This window comes from Sinocyclocheilus grahami, unplaced genomic scaffold, assembly GCF_001515645.1.
Source record: "Sinocyclocheilus grahami isolate Dianchi unplaced genomic scaffold, SAMN03320097.WGS_v1.1 scaffold3.1, whole genome shotgun sequence".
NCBI lineage: Eukaryota > Metazoa > Chordata > Actinopteri > Cypriniformes > Cyprinidae > Sinocyclocheilus > Sinocyclocheilus grahami.
In genome coordinates, this window is record NW_015505182.1 from 5517030 (window position 1) to 5535679 (window position 18650).

Sequence of the window (18650 nt, forward strand, 5' to 3'; positions counted from 1 at the left end):
AACTGCAGAAAAATTAATAAAAATATGTCGTTTTGATGTAAACACATTAAATTGGATACATTTTGCACATTAAAATGATATTGTGTATAAGTGACAATGAGAAGGGACATTTCCTTTTTTAAAATCCTTTTTTTGTTGTAGTTAATGTATTGTTTTTCTGAAATTGAAACAGTGTCCTTTGCAGTTCAATAAATATTTTCAACTGCATTTTCATCCTGTGCGCACCCTCTTTTTTTCTGAGATTAATGCTTTTTTTTGTTTGTTTTTTACAAAATGTATAAATATTTTCAGTTATCTGGACACTATACATAAGTTCATATATTTATATATATTATCTATATGTATATATAGATATATCTTTTCACAGTTGAGGAAAAATGTCCCTAATATACAAGAGAGTGACTGTTATAACTTAACGTCAGACACTGGAAATTCACTTTAAAAGTAGTGAAAAGCTGAAGACAGATGATCACAGAGGACCAATAAGTGAGAGTAACAGGTTCACCGTTCTGGAATGTTCCATGTGTACGTATACATTAGGGGAGGAGGACACAGTTTACACGTGACTAGAAATGACAGGTGAAGAATGGTTACTTTTCATAATCAACCCTCCCCACCCGCCCTAAAGATTCATGGCCCCACACACCCCCTCCGAGTTTGTTGATATAATTTGCACTTCTTATGCTGATATTACAAAGCCAATACAAGTTAAAGAGAGAGTCTCTGTCTTGGTGTGGTCCAACTGTTCCGGGGGTGTCCGATGCACCCCGAACCCTTTTGACTTGCGATTGTCAGAACAAACCATTTTCGTCCACCCCTTCTCCTCCAAAAGTCCCTGTAGGAGAAGGGTGGGACGCTCCGTCTGTAGTTCAGTGACAGAAAGACGTCACCGTAAGAAAGAGTTTGAAGCTGGTGGGCACTTGAAGAAGAAGAAAAAAGCTCACAAGAAGCCAGAAGCAGTAACTTCTGCAACTCTAAAGAAATTCCCTTGCCCCCAAAAACACAACACGGCATCCAAACGAACGTAAGCAAACTGTTCTTTTACTCTCTATGTTTATTTGTCAAGATCTTCAAGTACACGTTTTTTTGTCTCCATCTGCGTCACACTCTCTCGGAGAGCGTCTCGACTTGGTCCATGTTTCTTCCGCTGTAGTTTCTAATGCTCGCAAAGTCCGTTTTACTTTCTGATGGGGGTGTTTTCGTTTCCCCGACAATCCTGCAGCAGTTTGTCGATATCTCTGACCACCTGGCCTGCGTCCATGGTGCTGCGGCCCATCTCTCCTCTGCCCTGCTCCAAAACGCTGTCCATTTCCACCGCCGTCTCCTGGCTGATCCGCGAACGTGCTTCAGCCAGGACTTTGGCTACGGGGTCGGAGGGAGGCAGCGTGGAGTAGCCCTGCTCTTTGTTCTGCTTGTTCGGGGAGATGTACTGTCCATCTGGGGGTCCGTAGTGGCTGGTGCCGGGCTTGCCCTCTGCTCCGTCGCCCATCCCTTTGGCCGAAGAGCACGGGGAACCTGTACTGCAGCCTTTGGTAGGGCTACATGAAGCAGACGGAACCTCCTGCAAGAGAGGGCTGAGGGCACGTTTGGTCTTTAGGTAGGGTTTAACATTCGCCACGAGGATGGTGTGGTCTCGACGCTCCTTCCCAAATGTGCAGAATGTTTTTTTGCCGTTGGGGTTGCACACCGTCTCGTAAGTTTCGGTTTCCACTGCGACTGCCTCCATGCCGGCCGGTACGAAGAGGTTGGTGCGGTAGTCCGAGCCCTCGGCTTGGGGAGTTCCTGCTACTCCAGCCCCTGCAGGAAACTGGGGCATCCAGCAACGGTCAGAATGACCCAGCACTCGACACTCCTCCGTGCAGTTCACACAATCCTCCTCTGGAAAGAGAGCGAAAGAGAGAAAAAATATTAATTTGGCGGGAAATTCAGTTAAGAAATAACCATGTGAAAATTCTGGCTAATTTTAAATAATCAAGTGAAGTAAAAAGTCATCTCAAACGAACCAAAAGATTATTCGTCACAAATGAATAAAGCTGTCATCAGTGCAAAAACAGATTGTCGTAACGTAACACTTGAGTTAGAGTTTCCCGCACCACTTTTCAGCAAAGCTGAATCACTTATTTTACTTAATCAGTTATTTTACTGCAGTTGTGAATGTGAGTTTGCAGTCTATATTTAATTTGGTGAGATAAAAAACAGTGTACCGGCAAAATGAACAATCATACAGAACAACTGGTGTAATCTGATTCATGAACAGACGACTCATATCTGCTGGTGCTTTTAAAGGGGTCCTTTTATGCTTTTTCACTTTTTGAATTTTAGTCAGTGTGTAGTGTGTATGTTTGGGCATAAAAAAGATCTACAAAGTTGCAAATCACAAAGTCCACTCGAAAGGGAGATATTTCATTTCATAAAAATCCCTTTTCAAGAACTACAACGAATGGCTCGTTTGGACTACAGCGTTGTTTTCCGGGTTTTGTGATGTCATAAAGCGATCCATTAGAATATAATTAAAATAATTCCTGCCTACGGAAATTCGAATGGTTGGGGGATGGGGAGGGCGAGGTCATGGTTAGAAGGCTTGGTTGAGTGAATCAGACAAGACGACAACAAAGAAGAAGTGCTGCTGCAGAAATGCCGCTCGTTTCATCTTGCATGTAATGTCTGAAAGTAGCGTTTGTGAGCAGAGCGCTGCTTTGTGTACAGCAGTTACCAGGGAAACCTCGATCTCCACCACTCCAACAGCGCCTCCTGCTGGCAGAGAATAAATTTGCATATATATGCCACCACAAATAGAGTCTAAGTCTGTGGGAAACACTGGACTATGGTATAAATACATTCAACTGTATAATAACAGTTTCACTGCAATTCATGTTATAATGTTAGAATTAAAGAACAATAAACATAATACATATGCACTTATCTGTACATAGTAAATGCAGTTATTTTTAAGTGGTTGTTGACATCCTATCTAAAATGTGATTTAGCAAAAAAAAAAAACACCAACAATAACATTACCACTCTAATATGTCTTGCAATATCCGTGCGTGCAAAGGTTCTGCGCGATCCTTTTGTTCAATATTCTCGGGGTCTGAATCCGGCTCAAATTGATATGGCAATATTGAAGCCATCCTTAACTATATCGGAGCAAACTGAACTTGCTGCTTTGGCAAGGGGCGTGGTAGTACTGAAACACCATCTAAGCTGTTCACCAATCACAACGCACTGGGACAGCTAACCAATTACAGCACATTTCGTTTTTCGGAAGGCAAGCCTTCATCAAACCCGGAACTAATCGAGCCGGTTGTGCCATGGCTGGGAAGAAAGGTATTGTAATAATGTAAATTATGTGAAAACTAATGCGTTTTTCGAACCACCAAGCATGAGAGCATGTTCTAAAACACCCCCAAAACAAAATCAAGACTATGTAAAAGAGCATAATAGGACCCATTTAATGAATCATTCAAAAAGACTCTCTTCAGATAAGTCATCATGGTTTCCACAAAATATTAAGCAGCACAAAACTTTTAAACTGTGGTGGCAATAAGAAATGTTTCTAGAACAGCAAATCTGCATATTAGAATGATTTCTGAAAGATCATGTGACACTGAAGACTGGAGAAATGACTGATGGAAACTCAGTTTTGCCATAACAAAAATAAATTACTTAAAATACTTTTAAAACAGATAACAGTTATTTTACATTGCAACAAAGCCGGCTCTGATAGCCTCGTGGTTAGTGTGCCGACATATAGTGCAACTGCGCTCGCAATGACCAGAGTTTGATTCCAGTCTCGAGGTCCTTTGCTGATCCCACTCCCCTCTCTCCACCCAATGCTTTCCTGTCAGCTCTCTACTGTCTTATCCCAATAAAGGCATAACAAGCCCATAAATTAAATTAAATTAATTAAAATAAAAAAATGTGACCTTTTTTCCTAAATAAATCAAATAAACGCATCCTTGGTGAGCATAAGAGACCTCTTTTAAAAACATTAAGAGATCTTACAAACCCAAAACTTCTAAATAGTGATAAATATATACACACACCACAACCAAGCTAAACAAAGTCATACATTCCATAACAGAAGACTTTCAATGAGGAAAATGCGAATTATCTGGCTAAATAACAGAGTTTTCCATGAACATGATCAAAAAGATGGCAAAGAATTACCCCGTTCTCCCCCTATCATGCGCATGCATTCTACAGTACGTCCTCCCTCTCTCCTCACTCTGCCTCTCAGTAGAACAACAACAGCTCAGTTTTGGCAAAAAGTGTGGCGCTGCTATCATAAATTTATGTCACTGGGCTTTGAAGCTATCCCAAGGCAGCCCTGCCATATCACAGAGCCAAGTGTCTAGTGCGGCACTGCATGTGTATGTGTGTGTGCATCTTCCCTCCTTTCATCTCAGCTCAGAAGAAACCACATTTTGGATTATTGTAGGCTGTTCTGATGGTGTCAAATGGGTCCAGGATTGTAGAGAAGGGTTAAAAAAATTATGTATTTTAAAATGGGAAACAAAGGGGGAAAAATAAGGGAACAAAAGGGAAAACATGAAAAATGAAAGTTAAAAAAGTGAAAAGGGAAAGTGCAGCTGCTGTCCTGTGAATATAAATGCTCAAATAGCTCAGGTAAAGCTGAGACCCAGGTCGTGAACACACGCAAACCTCACACGCCGGGACCCGTGCCATTGGTTCAATGTGCGTTTGACAAGAGAAGTGCAGTGATTTGAGCAGAACAAACAAAAGTCTTCCATCCATATTTAATAGTTTGATGATGTCTGTCTTTGGGGAGACAAACACATGGAAACACAAACAACCTCATGAATTTATGAGAAGAAATGTTTTTAAATAATCTAGCAGTCATCACTCACCCATTTAAGACCCGAAAAGTGTCTGGGAATAACAGATGATAGCGGAAAATGACTTTAGCGCATATGCTGGAAGAATCTTCACTTGTGTTATTGATTTCCCGAACTGTAATTCCCAACAATATTAATCTATCCTTCACCTCAAACACTGCATGATCAGATTAGAAACTTTTTTCTTATGACAATGTCATTTTGTATCTTATTTTCGTCGATCGTTTCTTTCTCTATTTCATGTCGCTTCTGTTTTCGTTTTCCTTTAAATTAACAATGGGACATGGTAATTCAAAAAGCCTGTTAAAGTTTGAGAGCAGTTTGGGACTGTTTACACCTGGTCACTTCATGCGTTTTGTCTGATTGGATAGCTATCCGATCGTGAAAAGGCCAGGTGTAAATGCCTTCTGAAACGCATTTGAGACGGATATAAATCCAATCGCTCAAACCACTTCAGGAGGTGGTCTGGGCCACATTCCAGACGAAACTGGACAAGTATAAATGCATCTGGTTGTTGAAACCACATATGTAAATTGTACTCTTCCCAAAATGTTAAAATAATAAACGTGTGAGAGCGTGTTATAGGCTATATGACATTATAGTCAGATATGACTGCACTAATGCAACACGCATCACCGCGGACGAGTAGCTGAGTATTTCTTCAGCAAGCCGAATGAAACAAACTGCCGCAAAGGAAACAAAGTAATACGCAGACGGTCAACACACAATCATCTTCATTAAAAGTAGTAAGACGAACTTATCTTTCCAGTGCTGATGCCGCGCGCTCTCCTCTTGCGGTCTTTGATCTTGAAATGAGCTGATAATTAATCAAATGCAGCGCTTATCTTTTGATTTTGTTGACGTGAACTCCGTTAAATTTAAATATAGTGCGGGAATTGAAGATTGGATTTATTTCCGTTTTGCGACGACACATTTATGTGGCCAAGTGTAAATGGAAACGTTTGAACAAATCAGATAGATATCCGATCAGCGAAAACGCATGAAATGACCAGGTGTAAACAGGCCCTTTGATTTAGAAATCGATCCAGATAGATGTACTCATTTTCCCTGCATGGCATTTACAATGCATATTGAAATACAATCAGGATATTCAGATTGAAGAAACGACTATTCCTTTTTCTCATTCAAAATGAGATGAAATGAAAGTGCATCAACTCTCTGCGCTAAAGTGTTCATAGCTAAAATGATATCTGTGTTTACTTTCGCAGAAGTATAGCCAGTTGCTTTTCTTTCTTCATGTAATGCGCAAGGCTCGGAGTGTATAAATTATGACCACTTGACCTTATTATCATCATTAATCATATTTTAAATTGCTCTTTCAGATGTTTCTCTGCTAAAGGCCAAGCCATGTCATGAAAAATTATTCTCTGCAACTCGGCTCCCGAATCCCTATTGTTCCAGATTTCACTGTGTGTGTCTGGCCAACAAAAGCCTATCCCTGGGGTTCCCTTCAGTTTGTTTCTGGTCTGTGGGGTTTCTGCTAACCTTGAAAAAGTTTTCAAACCCCCTACCCATTCTCAATGGTAACGGGACACTGCACCTGCATCTCCTGAGGTCAAAATATGTATTTTCAACACACACACATACAGACATCTGTGGTGCATCTGTAGACAGAGCAGAGGGAAAGCCAGTTCTGTATCGGGCCTAAGACAGAACCAAGGGGAACACCTAGGGTTTTGTGCCATGTATGAAGACTATTTGCGTATTTAGAGGGTCAGCAGGCTGGTACGTCCTCAGGGACACTTGTGTGAGTGTGAGAGGACAGGAGTAAGTACCATATAAGAGGGGAGAGAGAGAGCTTGACATTTAGCATGCGTTGTGTGAGAGAAAGACAAGGGCTAGTCCTGAGTGGCACAAACTAGCATGTGTGACAAGGTGAGGTAGAACATGCTGTCCACTTTAAATAATGAGATCTCCCATGCACGCACACACACACTCAAACACAGTGTCCTCTTCAGATCTGCATGGGCTTTGAATCTGATCTGCTTTGCTAGATTTTGAAGATGTTTATCTTCCCTAAACATGCATGCTAAACTGTTTCTCTGTGTGAGTGGGAATATCTTTGTTTCACACTTTCATATCACCTTTTGCCTAGCAAAATAAACATTTACACTACTGTTTGAATGTTCAGAGTCAGTAATATTTTTTTAAATTAATTATTTTACAATAAGAAATGTTTTTTTTAGCATATTAAAATTATTTTTGAGAGTGTCATGTGACACTGAAGATTGAAGTAATGGCTGCTGAAAATTGAGCTTTGCCATCACAATTTTGATGAATAAATGAAGCCTTGGTGAGCACAAGAGATATACAGTGGGTACGGAAAGTATTCAGACCCCCTTACATTTTTCACTCTTTGTTATATTGCAGCCATTTGCTAAAGTCATTTAAGTTATATTTTTTTCCTCATTAATGTACACACAGCACCCCATATTGACAGAAAAACACAGAATTGTTGACATTTTTGCAGATTTATTAAAAAAGAAAGACTGAAATATCACATGGTCCTAAGTATTCAGACCCTTTGCTGTGACACTCATATATTTAACTCAGGTGCTGTCCATTTCTTCTGATCATCCTTGAGATGGTTCTACACCTTCATTCGAGTCCAGCTGTGTTTGATTATACTGATTGGACTTGATTAGCAAAGCCACACACCTGTCTATATAAGACCTTACAACTCACAGTGCATGTCAGAGCAAATGAGAATCATGAGGTCAAAAGAACTGCCTGAAGAGCTCAGAGACAGAATTGTGGCAAAGCACAGATCTGGCCAAGGTTACAAAAAAAAATCTGCTGCACTTAAGGTTCCTAAGAGCACAGTGGCCTCCATAATCCTTAAATGGAAGACGTTTGGGACGACCAGAACCCTTCCTAGAGCTGGCCAAACTGAGCTATCGGGGGAGAAGAGCCTTGGTGAGAGAGGTAAAGAAGAACCCAAAGATCACTGTGGCTGAGCTCCAGAGATGCAGTCGGGAGATGGGAGAAAGTTGTAGAAAGTCAACCATCACTGCAGCCCTCCACCAGTCGGGGCTTTATGGCAGAGTGGCCCGACGGAAGCCTCTCCTCAGTGCAAGACACATGAAAGCCTGCATGGAGTTTGCTAAAAAACACCTGAATAAGATTCTCTGGTCTGATGAGACCAAGATATAACTTTTTGGCCTTAATTCTAAGCGGTATGTGTGGAGAAAACCAGGCACTGCTCATCACCTGTCCAATACAGTCCCAACAGTGAAGCATGGTGGTGGCAGCATCATGCTGTGGGGGTGTTTTTCAGCTGCAGGGACAGGACGACTGGTTGGAATTGAGGGAAAGATGAATGCGGCCAAGTACAGGGATATCCTGGATGAAAACCTTCTCCAGAGTGCTCAGGACCTCAGACTGGGCCGAAGGTTTATCTTCCAACAAGACAATGACCCTAAGCACACAGCTAAAATAATGAAGGAGTGGCTTCACAACAACTCTGTGACTGTTCTTGAATGGCCCAGCCAGAGCCCTGACTTAAACCCAATTGAGCATCTCTGGATAGACCTAAAAATGGCTGTCCACCAACTTTTACCATCTAACCTGACAGAACTGGAGAGGATCTGGAAGGAGGAATGGCAGAGGATCCCCACATCCAGGTGTGAAAAACTTGTTGCATCTTTCCCAAAAAGACTCATGGCTGTATTAGATCAAAAGGGTGCTTCTACTAAATACTGAGCAAAGGGTCTGAATACTTAGGACCATGTGATATTTCAGTTTTTCTTTTTTAATAAATCTGCAAAAATGACAACAATTCTGTGTTTTTCTGTCAATATGGGGTGCTGTGTGTACATTAATGAGGAAAAAAAATTAACTTAAATGATTTTAGCAAATGGCTGCAATTTAACAAAGAGTGAAAAATGTAAGGGGGTCTGAATACTTTCCGTACCTACTGTATATAAAAAAAAAAATAAAAAAAATAAAAAAACTTTTACCGACCCCAAACCTTCAAGTGAAAAAAGAAAACAACAGAAATGCGTTGCTAAGCTAATAAAGCAAATCAGTCTTGTTTTCTCCTGTATGGTCAGAACTGACTGCTCGTTCAATGGAGGCACAATAAAGCACAAATAATCCACACTGACACATCTCCATGCAGCCAGTGAGGAGGAACCAATCCTTCAATAGATTATTCATGCCTGGGCGGAACAGGTGACCTTGAGACTTGGCAGGGTCGCCATGACTAACAATAAGACATGTGACACTGGCTGAGGCCACTAATTCATCGCCAGATCCAAAGCAGGAGGCACGGTGTGAATTATTGCCAACCCCAACCCTCCTCACGTACAGTCAGTACACAAGGTTACAAGCTGTTTTGGGGACACTTCATTATAATTGTATTGTGTGACATCCCTGTGTTTTCTTGATGGTCCAGGCACAGATCTATATATTGAATGGCTCATTGTGAGCTATGGGCGGCTCATCGGCCACTCTGCAGGAATGTCAAATCAACTGCCCAATTATTATCACAAGAAGCACACGCTCGGCTCTGTGCACCATTTACTGGGATTCGCAGACTTCAGTTTCAGAGTGCGAGGCTTCTGCTAGCACAGCGCTTGTCCCACTCATCAAGCTAATGATGTGTGTACGACAAATCTCATTTTACTTTGCGCACAAAGTCCCAAAGGCAGAGCAGCAACTCGAGACGACGCCATATACACATATGCATCACCATGATTCATTTTTGAATGCATTTCAATTAAAAATACAACTGAATTATGTCATACAATTATAAAAATTTTATAAATTATATAAACTATATATTTTATTTTTATTTTTACAATAGATGGCATGATAAAAATTCTTATGATTTCATACAATGTTACAATATAAAATTGAATTATATTTTACAGTCTACAATCAACAAATGATCACATATACTGTATGTATGACATCATAATTCAGAACACATTACAAACTGAATTGTCATACAATTACTGTAAAAAGTAATTATATTTTATTTTAATGGAATAAAATAATAAAATAAAATATATTTTACAATCTGCAATCAACAAATATACACATATGTATGACATCACAATAATTCAGTTTGAAATATACTGTATTTTAATAAATACATTACAAACTGAATTTTGTCACACATTTAAAACATCTCTCTGTTTTTAAAATATAGAATAAATTATATAAAATGAATTAATAAAAATTTAGTTTGAGAAAAAAAGTTTTTTTTTTTCAATTAAATTACAAACTGAATTCTTATGACCATGTTTTTTTTTTTTTTTTAAGTATGGAAAAAATTATATTTGTCATTTTTTTTAAAATATATTTATTTATTTTTGTAATATATTGAATGATGACATTTTAAACTACATTACAAACTGAATTTTTAGGATGATGCCATGCACGTGTGTGCATAATTGCTGACTGCTGTCTTATTTGGATCACGTCATACATTTACAATCGATTAAATGCACAAAATCTTGCCATCAAAACTTTGTGACAGACCATATTAATTGGACCTGGAATCACACAATTTAACACTGAGCTCTGTCTAAGCAGTCTACTAAGCCAACCACGAGAGCCGACATAATGAACATAAGTCCTCATCTTCACCCTCATTTGATTTTTGGCCAGAGAAACTTCCCTCTGAGCCTGGTGGGTGAGAGAAAGAGTGAAAAAGACAGGAAGAGGAATCCAGGCAACTTAAGAGTTTGAAGCCATTTAACAAACACCTCGCGCTCTCAGTTAAGAAGGAAGCTTTCAAATGCCAGGGTTTCTTTCTTTCCTCACTCCAACTCTCCGAAGAATTCGGGTGGCTGGGTGCTTTATTTGACTCACCAGCTGGGAAGCAGAATGAGGGAGACAGAAAGAGAGACAGATAGTATATTCTGACTCAGTGCATTAAGGCCTCCTGCCAAATCTTTTATTAGCATCTCGTTTTTCAGTCCCGTCATTACGTTTCTCTGTGCTCATTCGCCAGTGACCCCTCCCGATCTCAGGAATCTACACTACCAGCTTCCTGCTTTCCTTGGTCCATGCTGTGTCTCTCAGCCAACATCAATTTCCTCTCCTTCTCTCCCTCTCTCAATCTGCTGTACACCACCAGCGGGCGCAAACAGGAGGTGACAGTCCAAGACATCACTTATAAATCTGCCCTTATGTCATAATTAAGAAACAAAACATCACGAGACCATAAAGGAGTATATATATATATATATATTGCAGCCCTAATATATATATATTAGGGCTGCACGATAAATCGCATGCGATATTTAACGCGCATCTTGTCAGTAAAGCCAGTTCTTTAATCAGCGGTAAATCTCCATCACGTGCGGGCTTTCACATGGAGCAGCATTAACTACACAGAGCCGTTCTTCACTGACAAGCTTTACATGGCTTTACTGACAAGATGCGCATTAAATATCGCATGCGATTTATCGTGCAGCCCTAATATATATATATATAATTATTTATATAAGTAATAATATTAAAAAAAATCAGAAGAGCAAAAACGAGGTCAATATTCTGTTGAATGTTACATTAAATATCAAACATGATGTTAGCAGCTAGTTCTGCATGTTAGCATTCATGTGGACTGTGTGCATTGGCCTTACATCTGAAAAGGTGTGACATTGGGGGTGATGTGGAGTGAGGGTACATGAGAGGGCACAATCGCAGTGGGGTGCGGATCGTGAACACAGGCTTTGAGTAGAAAGTGTGATACGGCTGTGCAGCGTGAGCAGAGGAGCATCAGAGCGCTCGCACCTGTGTCCTGGCAGACTGGGGAGCAGTTGGTAGGGGATGAATGCATGTGTGAGTGTGTGTAGTCGGCCTCGTACCTTGAAGGCTCACAGGGCAGCTGGAACAGGCCTCAAGACCTTTGTGACAGGCTGCTGCCACACCTTTCTGCATGTTTGAGCAGTTGAATATCTCACTGAAGATCTCTCACTTATTCTCAGGTCTAAATCACAGCTAAGTACTGTTAAAAATGAGGGTTCTTTATAGACCAATTTGGAGTAGACGACACAGTTATGTCACTTGCAGCTGCGTGCGCATTGTGGTGGCAGAAAAACACTGGTAACAAGTGGAGGGAAATGGGTAAAATCCATGGAATAAGAGAAAAAATGTGTTGTGGCTTTTTGATTTTTATAGAATACTGTCATCAACAACGCCATTTGAAGCTAAACGGAGACGTTTAAAAGGACAGACTATGGATGAAACCTGCTATGATTACCCTATATTAAAAGCATAAATTTGATATAAAAAATAGGTCTACATAATATTCACATATGCAGTTCATACTTTATTTCATTGCATACAGCATGAAATACTATTTAAACCTATAACATTTTGTATAACATTTACCTATTTTATCTCACAATTCTGACTACTTTTTTTTTTTTTTTGCAAATGCAAGTTTATGTCTCCTAGTTCAGACTTTATAACTCGATTTAACTCAACAATAGCAAGTTTGTCAATTCTGAGGAAAAAAGGCAGAAAGAAGTGTGTGATATAAACTCATGACTCTGAGCGAGATGAGGAGTCGATTTTTCTTATCATAATTGTGAGATATAATTTTGGAATTGCGAGAATAAAACTCAAATGTACCTTTTTTGTTCTTTTATTCCATGGCTTCCATAGACTGCTACTTGAAAACAATATGTTTTCTAAAACTGGCTCAAAATTTCTGATATCCTCTGACTGGATGGGATCATAGTCTGCAGCTAAACAATCGGGGTCTGTGACCATCATACACTATGGGTTTTTCAAGGAAATCTGTCAACTCAAATTTGCAGACTGGCTCTGACTTTCAGCAATTAGTGTCAACTTGTACAGACTTAATTGAGACAAAATCTGGGAAAGTCTGCAAAAGTCTTTCTGCTCGTCAAATCAGCGAAAGTTGCATGATTAACTTGAACAAGATCAAAATCTCTTGTTTTGGGTTCACACAAAACACCAGATTGTTCGGATTGGAATGACTGGATTAAATCAACGGTAAATGTGACTACACTCTTAAAACGTAACCTTACTCACTAGTTTTTAAGAAAAAAATGGTTCTTTTAGGAACTTTGTTCACTGTTCACTGAATGGTTCTTCATTGGCATCCCTTTAAGTGTAAGAGTTTACATACAGTAGATGCTGTTTTACCAGTTCTTTATAGAGAACGCTTTGATCCAGGATAAATTGGGAGGGGTGGTATGGTGGCAAATGCCGATGGACTCCAGGGAGGCTCATTGACAAACCTCCTGAAAATGGAAAGGGAACGCAAAGATGCTTTAACTAAGCCAAGGACAAATGTCTTTCGATCAAACGCTCCTTTTCATTATGCATTCTCAGCCGAGCAGCAGGCAGCTAATGCCTGGTTAAGTTGCTCTAAGCCGAGGCCTCAGGGTAGGTCGCCTCCGGACTAGACGGCGAAGGAGACGACTCCAAACAAACACACAAAGCCGAATCAATGGCCATTCACATGCAGGACCTCCTTGAAGACAGAAGTTGGCAGAACGAGACAAAAGTGCAAGGCAGAGAATGGGTGCTGAAGGGAGGAGAGAGGTTAGCGAGAGATGTTTTTCTCCTGGCGCAGCAGGAGCTCAGAGCGGGGCTTACGGGCCTTAGCACTCACCTGCGGGGGAAAGATCTGTTGGCCTTTCAAAGAGAATGTGCTAACCTTCACAACACACATGAAAGGGACTTTGGGGGTGGAGGGCTGGGGCTACTTTTATGGATCGCTTTCAACAAAGCATGCTCTCTTGGGTGAGTACATACTCTCCTGTGTGGATTCGAATGGGGTGAAATTAGCTCCATTATGTGCTGTATAGTTCAGTGTGCTTCTGTGCCTCCCCCGAGTGTGTTTATATGTTTGTCTGGCCGGCGAATAGTTTCTAGAAAAAAGCATCCCAGATGATTTAATTCACCTGTGTCATCAGGCTCTTCAGCAGCAAAAGAGGACTTCAGCATCTCAGCATCTTTGATCTCAGTGATCATACTCGCGCTCAAATCTGTCCTCCACACTCTAGACGAGTTTACACACACTTCAAAAGATTGAACTCACATTACAAAATCTGCTCAAGCATATTCTCCTGGCAATGTTTGCATTAATGCACCATCATGCACTTGTGTGTGTATGTATAAAATATAGAAATAACTGTTAATATGATTTATAAATATTTAGTTTTTATTTTTTAGATAGATAGATTACGATATTATACTATTTAAAAAACACAAATAACAATTTCAATGTTATTTAAAATATAAAATTATTATTGGTATTATTTATTTTATTAATTTATTGTTTTAAGATTTGCATTAAATTCTTTGTAGATTTTATAATATTATGAATATAAATAAAAATATGAAAAGTTAATGAAATAATATATATGTAAATAACACATGTGAGTGTTTATATGCTGTTTTGTCAAGTTTAGCTGGTTAGCATGAGCAGGTTGGTCATGATATCATGATGTCAGTTTCAATTGTAATTCAAGTGTAATATTTATTTTTAGATTTTATATTAAATAACAAGTTAATGTTAACAATGAAACATTCTCTTTGCTATCAGATTTGGAATTCTACATTATATACAGCAACTCAGCAGGTGAAATCTATGCTGTGCTTAGCAATATGGTGAATTCATCCAAATAAAAATACAGCCTGCCTGTCAAATAGACTTTGAAAAGTCTTAATGAAACCTTGTGTACTCTCAATATTTGTGTATAGGACTAATGGGGTTTAGCGGCTGAATGCAAACTAGAGAGGAAGGAAGGTTCACACAAAGCAACGGTTGCACCACACAAGCGACACAAGGGCAGAAAATGATTTCTGATGACGTGTACCTGAAAAAGACTGTAGGAATAAAAATGAAAGAGGATAAAACAGGAAGAGATTTCTACCCATTGACATACACACTCTGTGGTATGTCTTTCATGTGCGCTGTAAATATTCAAGAGCTGTGGTGACTGGGGCGAGACACAGGTGCAGCTCCTCACCTGTTTGTGCATTCAGAAAAATTCAGCCCATTACAGGGCTGTGTGAAAAAAGAGAAAACGATGGAAAAGGCAAAATGAAGTTCGCTGTGTCATTTACGCTTTTGTAATTAGGAACGGAGGAAGTCGCGCTCATGCTGGGTGAAGTTTTTGTAATATCTTTCTAGTGAACACGCCAGTTCGCATTCAAGATCTCCTTTGGTCTTTGTGCCGTGATCGCACCACAGCGGCAGCCAAAGTTCATTCTTGGAAAAGCTTGAACATCCGCTGCGGGATTCCACAGGTGGGAAAGAACTGGATAGCAGGTGCACACACACACACACACACACACCTACTGTGAATCAAGTCCCACTTGCTTCTATAATAACTATGGCTAATTACGCTAACAAACACACAAAACGCCTTTTTCGTTAATTGTATTAATTTGTTTTAATTTCCCCAAATGGAATTTATACAGTATTGTTTTTCCCCCTTTTCTCTATTTTTCCATCTCTGTGTACCTTTTTATTTTTTACAATAATAAACTAATGCTAAGCCTGGAAAGCAATGACTCATCTAATTACTAAAGCAACCCACCAGTTTTTCAGTGATGAAAAATACAAAGGGTGAAAAAAGGGGACTGTTCATCACTCGACAATTAATACATTTTCCAGAAGCTTCATATTAGTATTGACTAAAGAAGTGTATAATACCTGGATATAAAATATAAATCTACATTTATATTCATACATTTCCCTATTATCTCACATAATTATATATATATCAGCCAAACCTGACAAAACAGCATATAAACAAGTATTTCCATCATTCAAAAGCTAACAAAACCAAACCACTGCCCTGCATGGGTCTAAATCAATGTGATCCGACCGGAATAGTGACTGGCAGTAAGCAACTCTCTTTCTAAATCACTTTCTGTAATGTAAATGTTACTCTCGGTCTATGCTCCTTCCTTCCCCTGCTGTTTTCCCACAATTGGATTTAATACTTTTCCACGTGTCATCACTTTGTCACCGCGATGGTTCCCCGGAGTCCCATGCGGAGGAAGAGGATTATACGTCTGTCAATTATCTCCTTTTCTCCAAGATGCAGGAGGATTGCGGCGGCACGGTGAGCTAACTAAACACACGCGTTCAATGATGTCCAATCACTCATTACTAGACACAGCGGGTGTTATCTGTACTCGTGTGTACAACTTCACAGTAATGGAGATGGCTTTCACCCTATTAAGTGGCAGAATGGGAAGGAAGGATGCGGGCAAGACAAAAAAGAGAGAGGAGAAAAAACAATGGTGACTGGGGCGAGACACAGGTGCAGCTCCTCACCTGTTTGTGCATTCAGAAAAATTCAGCCCATTACAGGGCTGTGTGAAAAAAGAGAAAACGATGGAAAAGGCAAAATGAAGTTCGCTGTGTCATTTACGCTTTTGTAATTAGGAACGGAGGAAGTCGCGCTCATGCTGGGTGAAGTTTTTGTAATATCTTTCTAGTGAACACGCCAGTTCGCATTCAAGATCTCCTTTGGTCTTTGTGCCGTGATCGCACCACAGCGGCAGCCAAAGTTCATTCTTGGAAAAGCTTGAACATCCGCTGCGGGATTCCACAGGTGGGAAAGAACTGGATAGCAGGTGCACACACACACACACACACACACCTACTGTGAATCAAGTCCCACTTGCTTCTATAATAACTATGGCTAATTACGCTAACAAACACACAAAACGCCTTTTTCGTTAATTGTATTAATTTGTTTTAATTTCCCCAAATGGAATTTATACAGTATTGTTTTTCCCCCTTTTCTCTATTTTTCCATCTCTGTGTACCTTTTTATTTTTTACAATAATAAACTAATGCTAAGCCTGGAAAGCAATGACTCATCTAATTACTAAAGCAACCCACCAGTTTTTCAGTGATGAAAAATACAAAGGGTGAAAAAAGGGGACTGTTCATCACTCGACAATTAATACATTTTCCAGAAGCTTCATATTAGTATTGACTAAAGAAGTGTATAATACCTGGATATAAAATATAAATCTACATTTATATTCATACATTTCCCTATTATCTCACATAATTATATATATATCAGCCAAACCTGACAAAACAGCATATAAACAAGTATTTCCATCATTCAAAAGCTAACAAAACCAAACCACTGCCCTGCATGGGTCTAAATCAATGTGATCCGACCGGAATAGTGACTGGCAGTAAGCAACTCTCTTTCTAAATCACTTTCTGTAATGTAAATGTTACTCTCGGTCTATGCTCCTTCCTTCCCCTGCTGTTTTCCCACAATTGGATTTAATACTTTTCCACGTGTCATCACTTTGTCACCGCGATGGTTCCCCGGAGTCCCATGCGGAGGAAGAGGATTATACGTCTGTCAATTATCTCCTTTTCTCCAAGATGCAGGAGGATTGCGGCGGCACGGTGAGCTAACTAAACACACGCGTTCAATGATGTCCAATCACTCATTACTAGACACAGCGGGTGTTATCTGTACTCGTGTGTACAACTTCACAGTAATGGAGATGGCTTTCACCCTATTAAGTGGCAGAATGGGAAGGAAGGATGCGGGCAAGACAAAAAAGAGAGAGGAGAAAAAACAAGAATAAACTTGGAGAGATAAAGTGTGACCTTTTAATGAAGACAAGCAAACGATAGACAGGAAGATGGAGGAGGAAGATAAAGAAAGGGAATAAGTGAAAAGAAGAAATACAGACAAAGGTGTCTTTAATCCATCTCTCTTATCTGGATGAGTGTGCGCTTGAGAAAAACATTTCATTCTATAGTGGGATTGGAGTTTCAATCAAGTATTTGATGAACGTAATCATTGCGGTAATTGATCCATTGAAGCCGGCCCTCTCAGTGTGAACATTGAGGGTCATGGGGAGAAAGCTGTTGAATCTCATGAGTGGCTTTCAGTGGGACAGGAAGAGAGAACAGCCAGATCCCTCTCTATTCACACAGCGTGACACACAGCTGTTCCAGTCCTTTAATTTTGCGTTGGCTTCCTTGCACCCCTTCCAATCTGGCTGTCTATTGCGCCGTCCACTCGTTTCGTCCTCATTCTAATTCACAAATTGAGACATTGCAGTCGAGAGTGCGGCTGAGATGATGCATTTAAACTGGGCCTGTCAATTTAATTTAGTGTGATTAGTTACAAAAAAAAGAAAAGAAATCTGCAATAAAATTTAATGCTATTAATTAAGCCTCCTGACCCTGCAAATGCTGTAATAAGAGATGTCCTACCATCAAAGCAATTCATGCTTGAAGTGACACTTCATGTTTTGCAAATCCGCAGTAAGTGCTTAGTTGAAGAGTTGAATTATTTAACATGGTGTCTTAAAATGTGAGAGTACAGAAATAAACATAATAACTGCTAAAGCCACTAATTGCGATGTCAAATGAATGCTTTAGGAACACAATGTGGAAAATATTGATATATGTAAAACAAATTGCTGTTAATTTGATGAATTAACTGGCATGCAATGTACTTAATTTGATTACAATTTTGCTAATCGATTGACAGTCCTAATTAAAACATTTCTGAAAAGAATAAATTAATATACTTCAATTTTTAAAGGCATATTTTGTCATTGTTGGTGTTTCTGTGATCAAAGCAACTGTGGCCAGTGTTGCAATGGCTTAGCAACAGCTGCAGGGCCCCCACCGTAAGCAAGCCTGCCACTGACGGAAGGGCCAATCTCTGCAGCTGACACCAGGGCTTCACACACACACACACACACACACACACACACACACACACACACACACACACACACACACACACACACACACACACACACACA

The 18650-nt window shown here is 39.8% G+C and overlaps 1 protein-coding gene and 1 long non-coding RNA gene across 2 annotated transcripts in view; both read right to left on the reverse strand.

The window, feature by feature from the left end:
- Positions 1 to 356: 356 nt before the first annotated feature.
- Positions 357 to 18650, reverse strand: part of LOC107572292 (protocadherin-17-like) — an 87176-nt gene continuing 68882 nt past the window's right edge. The window contains exon 5 of the mRNA XM_016258750.1: positions 357 to 1878. Coding sequence (XP_016114236.1) covers positions 1178 to 1878 — 701 coding nt within the window. The 3' untranslated portion in view covers positions 357 to 1177. The remainder of the gene's footprint in view (positions 1879 to 18650) is intronic.
- LOC107572475 (uncharacterized) lies at positions 4224 to 10967 on the reverse strand. The gene is made up of 3 exons (XR_001607358.1): positions 10701 to 10967; positions 9251 to 9254; positions 4224 to 4233 (listed from the first exon to the last, which is right to left on the reverse strand). It is a non-coding gene; the product is annotated as an uncharacterized lncRNA (long non-coding RNA).